Source organism: Oncorhynchus kisutch, linkage group LG13, assembly GCF_002021735.2.
Source record: "Oncorhynchus kisutch isolate 150728-3 linkage group LG13, Okis_V2, whole genome shotgun sequence".
Lineage (NCBI taxonomy): Eukaryota > Metazoa > Chordata > Actinopteri > Salmoniformes > Salmonidae > Oncorhynchus > Oncorhynchus kisutch.
The window spans coordinates 46,842,581-46,858,423 of record NC_034186.2 but is presented as its reverse complement, the minus strand read 5'-3'; the positions used below and the strand labels follow the sequence as shown (position 1 = coordinate 46,858,423).

The 15,843-nt window shown below is 44.0% G+C and overlaps 1 protein-coding gene across 2 annotated transcripts; it reads left to right on the top strand.

The window, feature by feature from the left end:
• The first annotated feature begins 4,131 nt into the window (after positions 1-4,131).
• plaat1 (phospholipase A and acyltransferase 1) lies at positions 4,132-11,110 on the top strand. 2 transcript variants are annotated; one of them, XM_031786423.1, is made up of 5 exons: positions 4,132-4,873; positions 5,926-5,975; positions 9,514-9,652; positions 9,980-10,170; positions 10,718-11,110. In XM_031786423.1, exons 2-5 carry the CDS (start codon positions 5,949-5,951, stop codon positions 10,817-10,819), a joined length of 459 nt encoding a protein of 152 aa, XP_031642283.1. In that variant the 5' UTR covers positions 4,132-4,873; positions 5,926-5,948; the 3' UTR covers positions 10,820-11,110. The 2 variants fall into 2 exon arrangements, with proteins under 2 accessions (XP_031642283.1, XP_031642282.1); XM_031786422.1 differs by having other exon boundaries at positions 4,435-4,873; positions 9,980-10,248.
• The last annotated feature ends 4,733 nt before the right edge of the window (positions 11,111-15,843 follow it).

Here is a 15,843-nt window from a genome sequence, read left to right as displayed (position 1 = left end):
CTACGGGGCGATAGTCATTTAGTTATCTTTGCCTTCTTGGGTACAGGGACAATGGTGGCCATCTTGAATTATGTAGGGACAGCAAACTGGGACAGGGATAGATTGAAAATGTCCGTAAACACACCAGCCAGCTGGTCTGCTCATGCTCTGAGGATGCGGCTAGGCATACCACCTGGGCCTGCAGCCTTGCTTGGGTTAACACGTTTAAATGTCTTACTCACGTCGGCCAAGGAGAAGGAGAGAGGGGACCTGCAGTCCTTAGTAGCGTGCCGTGTCGGGGGCACTGTATTATCCTCAAAGCAGGCAAAGAAGGTGTTTAGTTTGTCTGGAAGCAAGATGGTTACAGTCTGTAACATGGCTGGTTTTCTTTTTGTAGTCAGTGATTGCCTGTAGACCCTGCCTCATATGTCTCGTGTCTGAGCCGTTGAACTGCGACTCCACTTTGTTCCTATACCGACATTTTGCTTGTTTGATTGCATTGCGGAGGGAATAACTACATTATACTCGGCCATATTCCCAGTCCATCTTTCCATGGTTAAATGCGATGGTTCGCCCTTTCAGTTTTGCGTGAATGTCGCCATCTATACACGGTTTCTGGTTAGGGTAGGTTTTAATAGTCACAGTGGGTACAACATCTCCAATGTGCTTCTATATGAACTCACTTAATGAATCAGCGTATAAATCAATGTTATTTTCTGAGGCTGCCCGGAACATTTCCCAGTCTACATGTTCAAAACAATCTTGAAGCGTGGATTCCGATTGGTCAGAACAGCATTGAATAGTTCTTGTCATGGGAACATCCTGTTAAAGTTTCTGCCTACAGGACGGTAGTAGCAAAATGGAGTCGTCGTCATATTTACCGAAGGGAGGGCGGGTGAGGGCCTTGTATGCATCGCGGAAGTTAAAGTAGCAGTGATCCACTGTATTACCCGCACAAGTGCTACAATCAATATGCTGGTAGACTTTAGGTAGCCTTGTTCTCAAATTTGCTTTGTTAAAATCCTCAGCTACAATAAATGAAGCCTCAGGATATATGGTTTCCAGTTTGCATAGAGTCCAGTGAAGTTCCTTTAGGGCCGTTGTAGTATCGGCTTGAGGGGGGATATACACGGCTGTGACAATCACCGACGATAATAATTTTTGGAGATAATATGGTCTGCATTTAATTGTAAGGAATTCTAGGTCAGGTAAACAAAAGGACATTCCTGTATGTTGTTACGATTACACCATGAGTCGTTAATCATGAAGCATACACTGCCACCCTTCTTCTTCCCAGAAGGGAGGTTTATTTCTGTCGGCGCGACGCATGAAGAATCCAGGTGGCTGTACAGACTCCGACAACATATCCTGAGAGCCATGTTTCTGTGAAACAGAGAATGTTATAATCTTTGATGTCTCTCTGGAAAGAAAACCTTGCCCTAATTTTGTCTACCTTTGTTGTCTAGAGACTGGACATTGGTGAGTAATATACTCGGAAGTGGTTGGTGGTGTGCACACCTTTGAAGTCTGACCAGGAGGTCGTTATGTCTACCTCTTCTGCGGCAACGTTGTTTAGGGTCGGCCTCTGGGGTTAGACCCAATGCCCTGGGTGGTGGTGCGAACAAAATATCCACTTCGGGAAAGTCGTATTCCTGGTCGTAATGTTGGTAAGTTGACGTTGCTCCAATAGTTCTTCCCGGCTGTATGTAATAATACTTAAGATTTTCTGGGCTAACAATGTAAGAAATAATACATTAAAAAAATAAAAAATACTGCATAGTTTCCTAAGGACTAGAAGCTAGGTGACCATCTGTCGGCATCATCTTGCTTGTGGTTGAAATACTGTCTACTTGCATACAGTGTCAAAGAATGCATTACACAGGCTTTGCATTTTCTCAAGAGATGCTGAAAGAAAGAAATTATATTTCTCCACTGCTGTTCCCGAGACAAAATTAACATTTGTTGTATAATGTTACTGCAAGAAATGCATAATTCTGCAGGAGTTAATATTACGCTACATGTGAGAGGTTATAGGCCTACAGTCAGTGTCCAGATTTCAGTTACTATTCAATTTAGGAATATTCTGTTTTTTCATGGTTACAGATATATTCGTGGGTGTCACGTTCTGACCTTTATTTCCTTTGTTTTGTCTTTATTTAGTATGGTCAGGACGTGAGTTGGGGTGGGCAGTCTGTTTGTTTTTCTATGTTTGGTTTCTGTTTCAGCCTAGTATGGTTCTCAATCAGAGGCAGGTGTCGTTAGTTGTCTTTGATTGAGAATCATACTTAGGTAGCCTGGGTTTCACTTTTGAATTGTGGGTGTTTGTTTCCGTGTGAGTGTTTATCGCCACACGGTACTGTTTCGGTTTTGTAATTCACGTCATCGTTTATTGTTTTTGTTCGAGTGTTCATTTGTCTTTATTAAAATACATTATGGACACTTACCACGCTGCACCTTGGTCCGACCCTTCTTCCACCCAAGACAACCGTTACAGAAACACCCACCAACCAAGGACCAAGCAGCGTGGTAACAGGCAGCAGCAGCAGGAGAGGCAGCGATACCTGGAGAACTGGACTTGGGAGGAGATTCTAGACGGTAAAGGACCAGGGGAATATCGCCGCCCCCAAGCAGAGCTGGAGGCAGCGAAAGCAGAGAGGCAGCATTATGAGGAGCTAGCACGGCAGCGCGGCTGGAAGCCCGAGAGGCAGCCCCACCCACGGGGAGTGTGGCGAAGCCAGGTAGGAGACCTGCGCCAACTTCCCGCGCTTACCGGAGAGAGAGGGACAGGCAGGCACCGTGTTATGCGGTGGAGCGCACAGTTTCCCCAGTGTGTGTGCATAGCCCGGTGCGGTACAATCCAGCTCCTCGTATTTGCCGGGCTAGAGTGGGCATCGAGCCAGGTGCCATGAAGCCGGCTCTACGCATCTGGTCTCCAGTGTGTCTCCTCAGGCCGGCGTACATGGCACCAGCCTTACGCATGGTGTCCCCGGTTCGCCAGCACAGCCCAGTGCGGGCTATTCCACCTCGCCACACTGGCCTGGCTACGGGGAGCATTCAACCAGGTAAGGTTGGGCAGGCTCGGTGCTCAAGAGCTCCAGTGCGCCTGCACGGTCCGTTCTACCCAGTGCCACTTCCACACACCAGCCCTCCGGTAGCAGCCCCCCGCACCAGGCTGTCTCTCCGTCTTCTACCTACAGGTGCTCCCGCCTGTCCAGTGCTGCAAGAGCCGTCAGCCAGCCAGGAGCTGCCAGAGCCCAGAGCCGTCAGCCAGCCAGGAGCTGCCAGAGCCGTCAGCCAGCCAGGAGCTGCCAGAGCCGTCAGTCAGCCAGGAGCTGCCAGAGCCTTCAGTCAGCCAGGCGATGCCGGAGTCTCCCTTCACTCCGGAGCTGCCGGAGTCTCCCTTCACTCCGGAGCTGCCGGAGTCTCCCGCCTGTCCGGCGCTGCCGGAGTCTCCCATCCATTCGGGACCCATTTCTAGGGTCCCCAGTCCGAGGTCGAAAGAGAGCGGACAATGAGGCGGAGAAAAACTGTGGTGAAGTGGGGTCCAAGTCCCGTGCGGACAGACGCCCACCCAGACCCTCCCCTATAGGTTCAGGTTTTGCGGCCGGAGTCCGCACCTTCGGGGGGGGGGGGGGGGGGGGGGGGGGCGCACTGTCACATTCTGACCTTTTATTTCCTTTGTTTTGTCTTTATTTAGTATGGTCAGGGCGTGAGTTGGGGTGGGCAGTCTGTTTGTTTTTCTATGTTTGGTTTCTGTTTCAGCCTAGTATGGTTCTCAATCAGAGGCAGGTGTCGTTAGTTGTCTCTGATTGAGACTCATACTTAGGTAGCCTGGGTTTCACTTTTGAGTTGTGGGTGTTTGTGTTTGTCGGTACTGTTTCGGTTTTGTAATTCACATCATCGTTTATTGTTTTTGTTCGAGTGTTCATTTGTCTATATTAAAATACATTATGGACACTTACCACGCTGCACCTTGGTCCGATCCTTCTTCCACCCAAGACAACCGTTACAGTGGGCAGGATATCAAAGGTGCATGTTAACAGATTAACCCGCTAGCTAGCATTCGGGGCGGCAGGTAGCCTAGTGGTTAGAGCATTGGGCCAGCATTGGGTAAAAATGTATTGTTCTGCCCCTGAACAAGGCAGTTAACCCACTGTTCTTAGGACGTCATTGTAAATAAGAATTTGTTCTTAACAGACTTGCCTAGTTAAATAAAAATACCCATGGGTAACATTGCACCTGTCATTTAGTAGCCTACAAGATTTGCCCAATACCGCTGACTACATGAAATAGCCTAAATAAAATAAATACAGACAGGTAGGCTACGTACTGCCCTCCTGGGAAAGAATTAGTGTATAACTTAAGAAAATGGTCTATTGGAATTATATTACAGCCTATTCAAAACAGACCTCATTATAATTCATAACATTAACAATATTCAAGGCTCAGCCACAAACTGACTTATGTGCATAATTTCCATGCCAGTGATGATAATTTGTTGCAGGAATGGCCAGTCATCTTACTACATAATATCAAAGCATTCTTTATTGATACACTATGAATACACACTGTCAGTGCTGCTATGGAAGGGACAGCCTTCTAGCATCAGTGAACTGTGGCAGTAACCCGGTGACTGTCATCATCTGTCAAAGTCGATACCATACCACGACGTATGCACATGAAACACTACCTGCCTGCAGGACCTCAAGCACCGCTTCAATTTTCACCAAGCAATCAGAGGGACTCCAAACCGAATAAGTTCGATTTTTCCCTCAGATAACCGACCATCACAAGGACTTGGATTGAATTATTTCCCTCATCTGACTTTCAAAACGTGCGGCTATAAATCATGGAGCACTAAAATGGAGAGGAAGAAAAAGGTGTTAGTGTTCGAGTAAGTATTACTTCTTTGTTTTTGTATACAGTTGAATAGTACTCTGAAGTTGTAATAAAGTAACACACTTTTAGGCTATAGAATTTAATTTGAAATACACAAATATTTATGTGCTCATTTTGTAAATAACATCACTAAACATGGTTTAATGTTCCACCACATAGCTTCAGACTTATGAATTAATGATAACATGGATACACACACATAGCTCTCCCAGGATGATATAGATTTCATCACATGCCAGGTGTACTCAGAGATATTCTCTGTGTGGCCGAATACAAATGTATGGACATTTTATCTTCCCTTTACATGTATTGGACTATATTGTCTCTAATTTTACACATATATGTTCTTGAACTATGACTTTGACACTCATTATAAATGCTCCCTAAACATTTATATGTTTTTTCCCCCAATGTCAAAGTCTGATTACTTTCAGTGGTGACAAACTATTTTTCTGTCAGTTTCTCTATTATGTAGGTGCCATTGTGACTGTGCGTGGCACAAGAGCTTGGTGTATTGTCTCTGTGTGTATGTGTGTGACCTTACCCACTACATTGTACCCTGTTCTCCAGCACTTTCTCTCTCTGTGAAATTAGATCACCTACCATGATCGAAGAATATTACCACAAAAGAAAGTACATTTTATCGTCTCTCTCCTTTCCTTTTTATTGATTGAACATATTTTTCAGAGAATAGTTGTTACGAAAATACCATTTGGGTATGGCACAAATATGCATAGTAGGAATGCAGTCAATAGCACAAGGGATAACTATAGCAGTGTTTCCCAACCTTGGTCCTCGAGTACCTCCAACAGTAAACATTTTTGTTGTAAGTCCTGGACAAACCCACCTCATTCAGCTCATTGAGGGCTTGATGATTATTGTGACAAGTTGAATCAGGTGTGCTTGTCCATTGTTATAATAAAAATGTGTACTGTTGGTGGTACTCGAGAACCAGGGTTGGGAAACACTGAACTATAGGGTCTACTCTCAAACAGATGGTGATGGGGGGAGGGGGTGACATGGTTTCATCCATGTTTCTTCTTTCAGAATTTGTGGAAGCATGATGTGGGATGGATAGAAAAAGTGCAACCTCTACTGTGAGTAACATTTTGTGTGTGAAAGTGTATTATTTTTTTATTATCTTTGGCATGATTAATATGTATAACATGTATATGCCTATATCTACTGTATGTCTATGACCCTGTTGACCTTCAACTTAGCTACTGTATATGGGGCAGGTTGGGAGATAGACCCTTATATGGATGGGAACATTTTGCTATTAGGATTTCATTTTCTTTAATTACAATTATTAGTATTTTTATTATTAAATGTAATAACTAATTCCCTTGAGGACTGACTTAGTTGAAATGAATTGTCTGTAGAGTGTGCAACTGCCATTCTCTACACAAAGTCTAGAAATAAGAAAACTATTTGTGATTCATTTAAATAAATAAATACATGTGCACTCACCAAATACAGTTTTTATTTTTTATTTAAACCAGTAGCATTAGTCACAGACACTGATTTGTTTTAGGGTATAACTTGTGTCAGTGTACATGTTACTCTGGTGATATAGAGGTTAACCTGTTTGCTGACTTCTGCAACCGTAAAAGCCTTGGGTTCATGCATGTTAACCTCAAAAGCCTCCCCCCTAAGTTTGCTTTATTCACTGCTTTAGCACACTCCGCCAACCCTGATGTTCTAACCGTGTCTGAATCCTGGATTAGGAAGGCCACCAAAGAATTTGAAATTTCCATCCCCAACTACAACATTTTCCGCCAAGACAGAACTGCTAAAGGGGGCGGAATTGCAATCTACTGTAGAGATAGCCTGCATAGTTCTGTCATACTATCCAGGGCTATGCCCAAACAGTTCGAGCTAGATTCATCTCTCCAGAAATAAGTCCCTCACTGTTGCCGCTTGTTATAGATCCCCCTCAGCTCCCAGCTGTGCCCTGGACACCATATGTGAATTGATTGCCCCCCATCTATCTTCAGAGTTTGTACTGCTAGGTGACCTAAATTGGGATATGCTTAACACCCCGGCCATCCTACAATCTAAGCTAGATGCCCTCAATCTCACACAAATGATCAAAAAACCTACCAGGTACAATCGCAAATCCATAAACATGGGCACCCTCATAGATATCATCCTGACCAACTTGCCCTCTAAATACACCTCTGCTGTCTTCAACCAGGATCTTAGTGATCACTGCCTCATTGCCTGCGTCTGTTATGGGTCCGCGGTCAAACGACAACCCCTTGCAATATGCAACTATTCAGGGAAGTCAGGAACCAATACACAGAGTCAGTTAGGAAAGCAAAGGCTAGCTTTTTCAAACAGAAATTTGCATCCTGCAGCACTAATTCCAAAAGGTTTTGGGACACTGTAAAGTCCATGGAGAATAAGAGTACCTCCTCCCAGCTGCCAACTGCACTGAGACAAGGAAACACTTTCACCACTGATAAATCCACAATAATCGAGAATATCAATAAGCATTTCTCTACGGCTGGCCATGCTTTCCACCTGGCTACCCCAACTCCGGACAACAGCTCTGCACCTCCCGCAGCTACTGGCCCAAGCCCCCCCCCCCACCCTCGCTTTACCTTCACCCAAATCCAGACAGCTGATGTTCTGAAAGAGCTGCAAAATCTGGATCCCTACAAATCAGCTGGGATAGACAATCTGGACCATCTCTTCCTAAAATTATCCACCACCATTGTTGCAACCCCTATTACTAGTCTGATCAACTTCTCTTTCGTATCGTCTGAGATTCTTAAAGATTGAAAAGCGGCCACGGTCATCCCCCTCTTCAATGGGGGAGACACACTAGACCCAAACTGTTACAGACCTATATCAATCCTGCCCTGCCTTTATAGAGTCTTCGAAAGTCAAGTGAACAAACAGATCACCGACCATTTCGAATCCCACTGTACCTTCTCCGCTATGCAATCTGGTTTCCAAGCTGGTCATGGGTGCACCTCAGCCACGCTCAAGGTCCTAAACAATATCATAAACACCATCGATAAAAGACAATACTTGTGCAACCGTCTTCAATGACCTGGCCAAGGCTTTCGACTCTGTCAATCACCGTATTCTTATCGGCAGACTCAACAGCCTTGGTTTCTCTAATGACTGCCTCGCCTGGTTCACTAACTACTTCTCAGATAGAGATCAGTGTGTCAAATCGGAGGGCCTGTTGTCTGGACCTCTGGCAGTCTCTATGGGAGTGCCACAGGGTTCAATTCTCGAACCAACTCTTTTCTCTGTATATATCAGTGATGTCGCTCTTGCTGCGGGTGATTCTTTGATCCACCTCTACACAGATGACACCATTCTGTATACCTCTGGCCCTTCTTTGGACACTGTGTTAACTAACCTCCAGACGAGCTTCAATGCCATACATCGCTCCTTCCGTGGCCTCCAACCACTCTTAAATGCTAGTAAAATTAAATGCATGCTGTTCAACTGATCGCTGCCTGCACCCGCCCGCCTGACTAGCATCACCGCTCTGGACGGTTCTAACTTAGAATATGTGGGCAACTATAAATGCCTAGGTGTCTGGCTAGACTGTAAACTCTCCTTCCAGTCTCACATTAAGCATCTCCAATTCAAAGTTAAATCTAGAATCGGCTTCCTATTTCGCAACAAAGCCTCCTTCACTCATGCTCACAAACATACCCTCGTAAAACTGACTATCCTACCGATCCTTGACTTCAGCGATGTCATTTATAAAATAGCCTCCAACACTCTACTCAACCAATTGGATGCAGTCTATCACAGTGCCATCCGTTTTGTCACTAAAGCCCCTTATTTTAAACTACCCATCCCTGCGACCTGCATGCTCTCTTTGGCTGGTCCTCGCTACATATTCGTCGCCAAACCCACTGGCTCCAGGTCATCTATAAGTCTTTTCTAGGTTAAAGCCCCGCCTTATCTCAGCTCACTAGTCACTATAGCAGCACCCACCTGTAGCACGTGCTGCAGCAGGTATATTTCACTGGTGATCCCCAAAGCCAACTCCTCCTTTGGCCTCCTTTCCTTCCAGTTCCATGCTGCCAATGACTGGGGTTGTTGGAGACATATCTCCCTCACTAACTTTAAGCGTCAGCTGTCATAGCAGCTTACCGATCGCTGCAGCTGTACACAGCCCATCTGTAAATAGCCCATCCAACCAACTACCTACCTCATCCCCATACTTGTTTTTCTGCTCTTTTGCATACCAGTATTTCTACTTGCACATCCTCATCTGCACTCATCGCTTTATCTTGGCCAGGTCGCAGTTGTAAATGAGAACTTGCTCTCAACTGGCCAACCTGGTTAAATAAAGGTGAAATAAAATGTAAATAAATATACATCTTTGGGACCTCAGAGTACATGAATATTGTATTCAGGGAGAAAGGGGTTACTCTCCTCATTGAACTTCATTGAACCCGTAGTGATAGGAGAGAGTTTGATGGTTAAATTAGCAGCGGTGACCTTAACCCCTTACACACGTGGAGAGAGGTTGTGATTTGTAAACCATTTGAGTGGTTTTCGATACTAAATAATAGTATGTTGATTGTAAATGGAGGCAATATCCTACATTGTTGAGCATGTGTGTAAATCTTCTGACATCACTTGCTTTCCCTATAGATGGCCTCTAATGACCCCAACCCTCTTGACCCCCCTGGGACCCCCCAGCCTGGTGACCTCATTGAGATCTTCAGACCGGCCTATCAACACTGGGCTCTGTACCTGGGAGATGGTTATATCATCAACTTGACACCTGTTGGTCAGTGAAAGCAGTGTGGACATGAGGACAAATCCTAGCTTGAGTTAGGATATGTTGTATGTGTGTCGTATTGGTGTTTTATGTATCGTATTGGATCTTACAGGATGTGAACGCTTTAAATGCACTAACTTGCTCAATACGTTTGAGTTTAAAAATAACACACGCTTAACAAGTCAACACCCCTTTGTGAATGTATTCAGCATTGTGAAAGGGTGGGATTCACTCAAATCCACATTTATCCATGCAAGTTTGAATGAATTCCAACCACTCTATAACCATAATAATGCTACCCCTTCACACCCATTTAATATTGTCTCCCTCCTGTAGACGAGAGTCAGGCTGCAGCCATCTCCAGTGTGAAGTCAGTGTTCAGTCGAAAGGCAGTGGTCCGAATGCAGCTTCTAAAGGAAGTGGTTGGAGACGACTCGTACCGGGTCAACAACAAATACGACGACGACCACACTCCATTGCCTGTCGATGACATAATTCAGCGATCTCAAGACCTCATTGGCCAGGAGGTGTCTTATGACCTGTTGGGCAGTAACTGCGAGCACTTTGTCACCTTGCTGCGCTATGGGGAGGGGGTATCTGAGCAGGTCTCTCAATCCTTCTTTCTCTCTTTCTCGCACTCTTCCTGTCTCTATCTTCCTGTGTATGCTCTGTATTCTCTCTCTCTCAATGTCTTCGCTGATGCCCAATCCCAAATCGATATCCAGCCACTTCCCATAGGTTTCAGTGTCCAATCATGATTTGATAATAGTTTACCGGTATTATACCTTCTTACAGGGCAGGTTGAGTTTCCACTATATTTCATATACTTATATAATCCTCTCAGATTTACATGCATATGTGCCTCGGTGACAATTTGGATATTTGGCATTACTCTCTCCTTTTTTTCTAATGTATAAAATGCCATTCTAGCCCTCATCACGACTTGAAATCTATATATTGTGGTATAAGCCACTATGTTGTCTCCCTTTCCACCACCATACACTTATCATTTCATGATACTATATTAGATGTTATTGTATTCAAGTTACAATTGTGTTTTTCCCACGTCCACAGGCCACACGGGCCATTGGAGCTATCAGTTTGGTGACGGCTGCAGCAAGTGCCTTCTCTGTTCTTGGACTGATCAACACACGCTCCAGAAACCGACCCTTCTGAAGCCCCTCAACAACAGCAGCACTGTCCTTCTTTTGGTTAAGAGGATTGATGGATACTCATCTTTACCCACTGTCATAAAACATGGATGCAATGACCTTTTGTATCATCATTTGTATGAGGCCAAGCAGACAAAGTACTGTATACAATAGAGATGTTGCCAACATTACAATTAATGCAGTATCTTGCTGGAGATACACATTTGGAGATGTTCAAAGGATTGGTTGTGTGAGAATGAAGTTAGAATGAAATGTAAAATGTAACAAAAGAATAATCAATAAAGAACTGAAATAGTATCGCATCCATTACGAAAGGAGACTGCAGTTAGAGTGCAGTATAACTGCAGAACAATGGAGCAGTTGAACTGCAGTTATACTGCAATTACTGCATCCAAAATACCACAGTCAACTGCAGTTACTGCACGTTTCCTGCAGTTTCAAAAATATTTATTCTTTATTATGTTGGGTTTGATTCTTCATATAATACAATCTTGTCAAGCACAGACAGTTTAAAACATCATCTAAAATTCTAACGTAGAAAAACTGACAAAACTAATTGAATAATAATCAAAAACAATGTAACGTGAATGTACTTTACATATACAAATTAAAGGCCTACTGTTTTTAGTTACAACAACTCAATAACGTTTCCAGGCGTCAAACTGATATGCCAGTTAGATTTCATGCGCAGAGAAGCCACACGTGTTCCGTTTTAATGAAGGTGGTTGACGATATGTGTCTGTCATATGTAAATCATATTATTCCAAAGGAAACGCACAATTTTCGTCTTAAGTGATCAACAACGCCAGCAAACATGTGGAACAAACTCAAAGTTGGAAAGACCAGAAAATATCATTTCCACCACTTAGCAAAGGAAACAGGTAGGATCTGTCATCTTTCTCCATACACATCGTGCTATTAGTATTAACGTTAGCCCCATTTAAATGGACTAACATAACTAGCTAGCTAAAGATACAGAAAGCTACTCTGGCTGTAATGTGTGCTTCTGAGTTTGAGAAGATATAATGTACCTAATGTTGCCAACCAGTGATTCGGGTGCACTTGACCCATATACTTAGCCATCAATACTCAATAACATAGCTAGCTAGTAACGTTAGTTTCTAACTGGCTTTTCAGGGTTCTGATACAGTAGTTGAAGCCAGCTGGTTTGTTTTGAAACAGCTAACTTAGCTATGTAGACATTGGCTTGTTATATGTGTTTAATACTTGCTTTCCACTCCTTCAGTTAAACTTATTCAGTTGAACCATAAATTCCAGTTCCTGCAGAAGTCCAGGGCTCTTGTGGACTTGTGTGCAGCTCCAGGTGGTTGGTGAGTAGCAAGCATCGTCACCTGTAAAGTATTTCAATATACACTCAAACCCTATTGAGTGATAGTCAAGTTGTACTTTAGCAATATGATTGGGGCGGCAGGTAGCACAGCGGTTAAGACTGTTGGGCCAGTAACCGAAAGGTCACTGCTTCAAATCCCTGAGCTGACTAGTTGATAAATCTGTCGATGTGCCCTTGAGCAATGCACTTAACCCTAATTGCTCCTGTAGGTCTCTCTGGATAGGAGCATCTGCTAAATAACAAAACATGTTAATCATAGACCTATCATGTCTTCCAATTAAGTATTGTTGTTTTTGCTTGTCAGATCTGGGGAAGGGTACCAAAACATTTCTGCAGCATTGAAGGTCCCCAAGAACACAGTCGCCTCCATCATTCTTAAATGGAAGAAGATTGGAACCACCAAGACTCTTCCAAGAGCTGGCCGCCTGGCCAAACTGAGCAATTGGGAGAGAAGGGCCTTGGTCAGGGAGGTGACCAAGAACCCAATGGTCACTCTGACAGAGCTCCAGAGTTCCTCTGTGGAGATGGGAGAACCTTCCTGAAGGACAACCATCTCTGCAGCACTCCATCAATCAGGCCTTTATGGAGGAGTGGCCAGATGGAAGCCACTCCTCAGTAAAAGGTACATGACAGCCCGCTTGGAGTTTGCCAAAAGGCACCAAAATACGCTACGATCATAAGAAACAATATTCTCTGATCTGATGAAACCAAGATTGAACGTTTTGACCTGAATGCCATGCATCACATCTGGAGGAAACCTGGCACCATCCCTACACTGAAGCATGATGGTGGCAGCATCAGGGTGTGGGGATGTTTTTAGCTGCAGGGACTGGGAGACTAGTCAGGATTGAGGGAAAGATGAATGGAGCAAAGTATAAAGATCCTTGATGAAAACCTACTCCAGAGCGCTCAGGTCCTCAGACTGGGGCGAAGATTCACCTTCCAAAAAGACAACAACCGTAAGCACACAGCCAAGACAATACAGGAGTGGCTTCGGGACATGTCCCTGAATGTCCTTGAGTGGCCCTGTTGTGCACTTGAGTGAGGACCCAAAAGCGGTTTAACAAAAACAGAGTCCTTTAATGTAAACACAGGGAAGACATAGATCCTCTTCAGATGTAGATAATGAAAAAATAGACAACCCGCAGAGAGGGCGACAAATGAAACAAAAAGTCCTTCTGATAATTACAAAAGAGCCCCCTTCTTAGCAGCAGAGGAGAACAGCTGGGTTAGCGGCGACAGGCTGCAGGTCTCTCTGGGTAGGCGCGGGTCGTAGAGGAACAGTGGTACCTGATCTCACGTAGCATCAGATGAACTGGACACAGTACAAACGATAAGACAGTTAGCTGAGTACAGGATGTACTTGCCAGGCAGATTCCGACAGGACGGGACAAGGGTGAAGCAAACGAGACGATAGCTTGTTTCTGGCATGAGAAACTCAAACGAGAATCTGACAAAGAAAGAAGCAGGAACAGAGAGAGAAATAGAGACCTAATCAGAGGGAAAAAGGGAACAGGTGGGAAAAGGGTGAACGAGGTAGTTAGAGGAGATGAGGAACAGCTGGAGGAGGAGAGAAAGAGAAGGTAGCCTAATACGACCAGCAGAGGGAGACAGAGTGAAGAGAAAGAACAGGAACAAGACATAATATGACAAGACATGACAGGCCCAGCCAGAGCCTAGACTTGAACCGGATCAAACATTTCTGGAGAGACCTGAAAATAGCTGTGCAGCAACGCTCACCATCCAACCTAACAGAGCTTGAGTGGATCTGCAGAGAAGAATGGGAGAAACTCCCCAAATACAGGTGCGCCAAGCTTGTAGCGTCATACCCAAGAAGACTCGAGGATGTAATCGCTGCCAAAGGTGCTTCAACAAAGTACTGAGTAAGAACCCGAGCCGGCTCTGTTGTATTGGCTTGCGTGTTACTGTCATAGCGTGCACTTATTATTACTGGTCTTGTCCTGTCTATTTATTAGAGGTTAACACCTCGCTCTTTGTTTGGGTTACAGCCCTGTGTTTTTTTTATATATTTAAAATAAAATAAAACCTAATATAACTCAAACGGAAAGTTTGAACGGAAAATGTATTTTCATTTTTTTTTTTTAAGCATTTGCTAACATTTCAAAAAAACTGTTTTTGCTTTGTGATTATGGGATATTGTGTGAAGAGCGGAAAAAAACATTTGTAGCTATTTTAGAATAAGGCTGTGATGCAAAATGTGGGAAAAGTCAAGGGGTCTGAATACTTTCCGAATGCACTGTATACCAGCTAATTCATTTTATATTACTACTATCGCAGTTAAACATGATGTGATAGTTTTTTTTATGGCGTCATGACGTTCCTCTCTTTTCTCAGGTGTCGACTTGGTCCCAATCGAGGCTATTCCCAATGTGGTCGCTCTGACAGAGCACATCACCACAGAGTAATGCCGACAGGTAGGTGCTTATGCTAAGGTCAGAGGTCAAATGAGTGTCAGTGTGTTACTTGACCATACAGGATTGCGGTTAAAATTTTAAATACTACAAGATTCTGGCAATAATGAATTTGTGTGTTTGACATCACTGCTGTTTTTGTCAGGCTCTGGAAGGAGCTCCAGACATGGAAGGTGCACATAGTCCTAAACGACAGAGTTCGAAATGTTGGAGCCAACTGGGTGCATGATGCCTTCTCTCAGGGTAGGTAACAGCACTGATAACACCTACAGTTGAAGTCGGAAGTTTTTCACAATTCCTGATATTTAATCCTAGTAAAAATTCCCTGTCTTAGGTCAGTTAGGATCACCACTTTATTTATGAATGTGAAATATCAGAATAGTAGTAGAGAGAATGATTTATTTCAGCTTTTATTTCTTTCATCACATTCCCAGTGGGTCTGAAGTTTACATACACTCAATTAGTATTTAGTAGCATTGCCTTTAAATTGCTTAACTTGGGTCAAACATTTCAGGTAGCCTTCCACAAGCTTTCCACAATAAGTTGGGTGAATTTTGGCCCATTCCTCCTGACAGTGCTGGTGTAACTGAGTCAGGTTTGTAGGCCTCCTTGCTCGCACACACTTTTTCAGTTCTGCCCACAAATTTTCTGTAGGACTGAGGTCAGGGCTTTGTGATGGCCACTCCAATGCCTTGACTTTGTTGTCTTTAAGCCATTTTGCCACAACTTTGGCAGTATGCTTTGGGTCATTGTCCATTTGGAAGACCCATTTGCGACCAAGCTTTAACTTCCTGACTGATGTCTTGAGATTTTGCTTCAATATATCCACATAATTTCCCCCCCTATTGATACCATCTATTTTGTGAAGTGCACCAGTCCCTCCTGCAGCAAAGCACCCCCACAACATGATGCTGCCACCCCCACGCTTCACGGTTGGGATGATGTTCTTCGGCTTGCAAGCCTCCCCCTTTTTCCTCCAAACATAATCATGGTCATTTATAGCCAAACAGTTCTATTTTTGTTTCATCAGACCAGAGGACATTTCTCCAAAAACTACAATCTTTGTCCCCATGTGCAGTTGCAAACCGTAGTCTGTCTTTTTTTATGGCGGTTTTGGAGCAGTGGTATCTTCCTTGCTGAGTGGCCTTTCAGGTTATGTCGATATAGGACTCGTTTTACTGTGAATATAGATACTTTGTACCTGTTTCCTCCAACATCTTCACAAGGTCCTTTGCTGTTGTTCTG

Bases quoted from the DNA above. Each gene is read 5' to 3' on its own strand.
- plaat1 (XM_031786422.1), top strand. From the start codon at position 5,949: ATGGATAGAAAAAGTGCAACCTCTACT. The intron at 5,976-9,513 runs GTGAGTAACATT...CTTTCCCTATAG, and splicing joins GAAAAAGTGCAACCTCTACT to ATGGCCTCTAATGACCCCAA. The intron at 10,249-10,717 runs GTCTCTCAATCC...CCACGTCCACAG, and splicing joins GGGAGGGGGTATCTGAGCAG to GCCACACGGGCCATTGGAGC.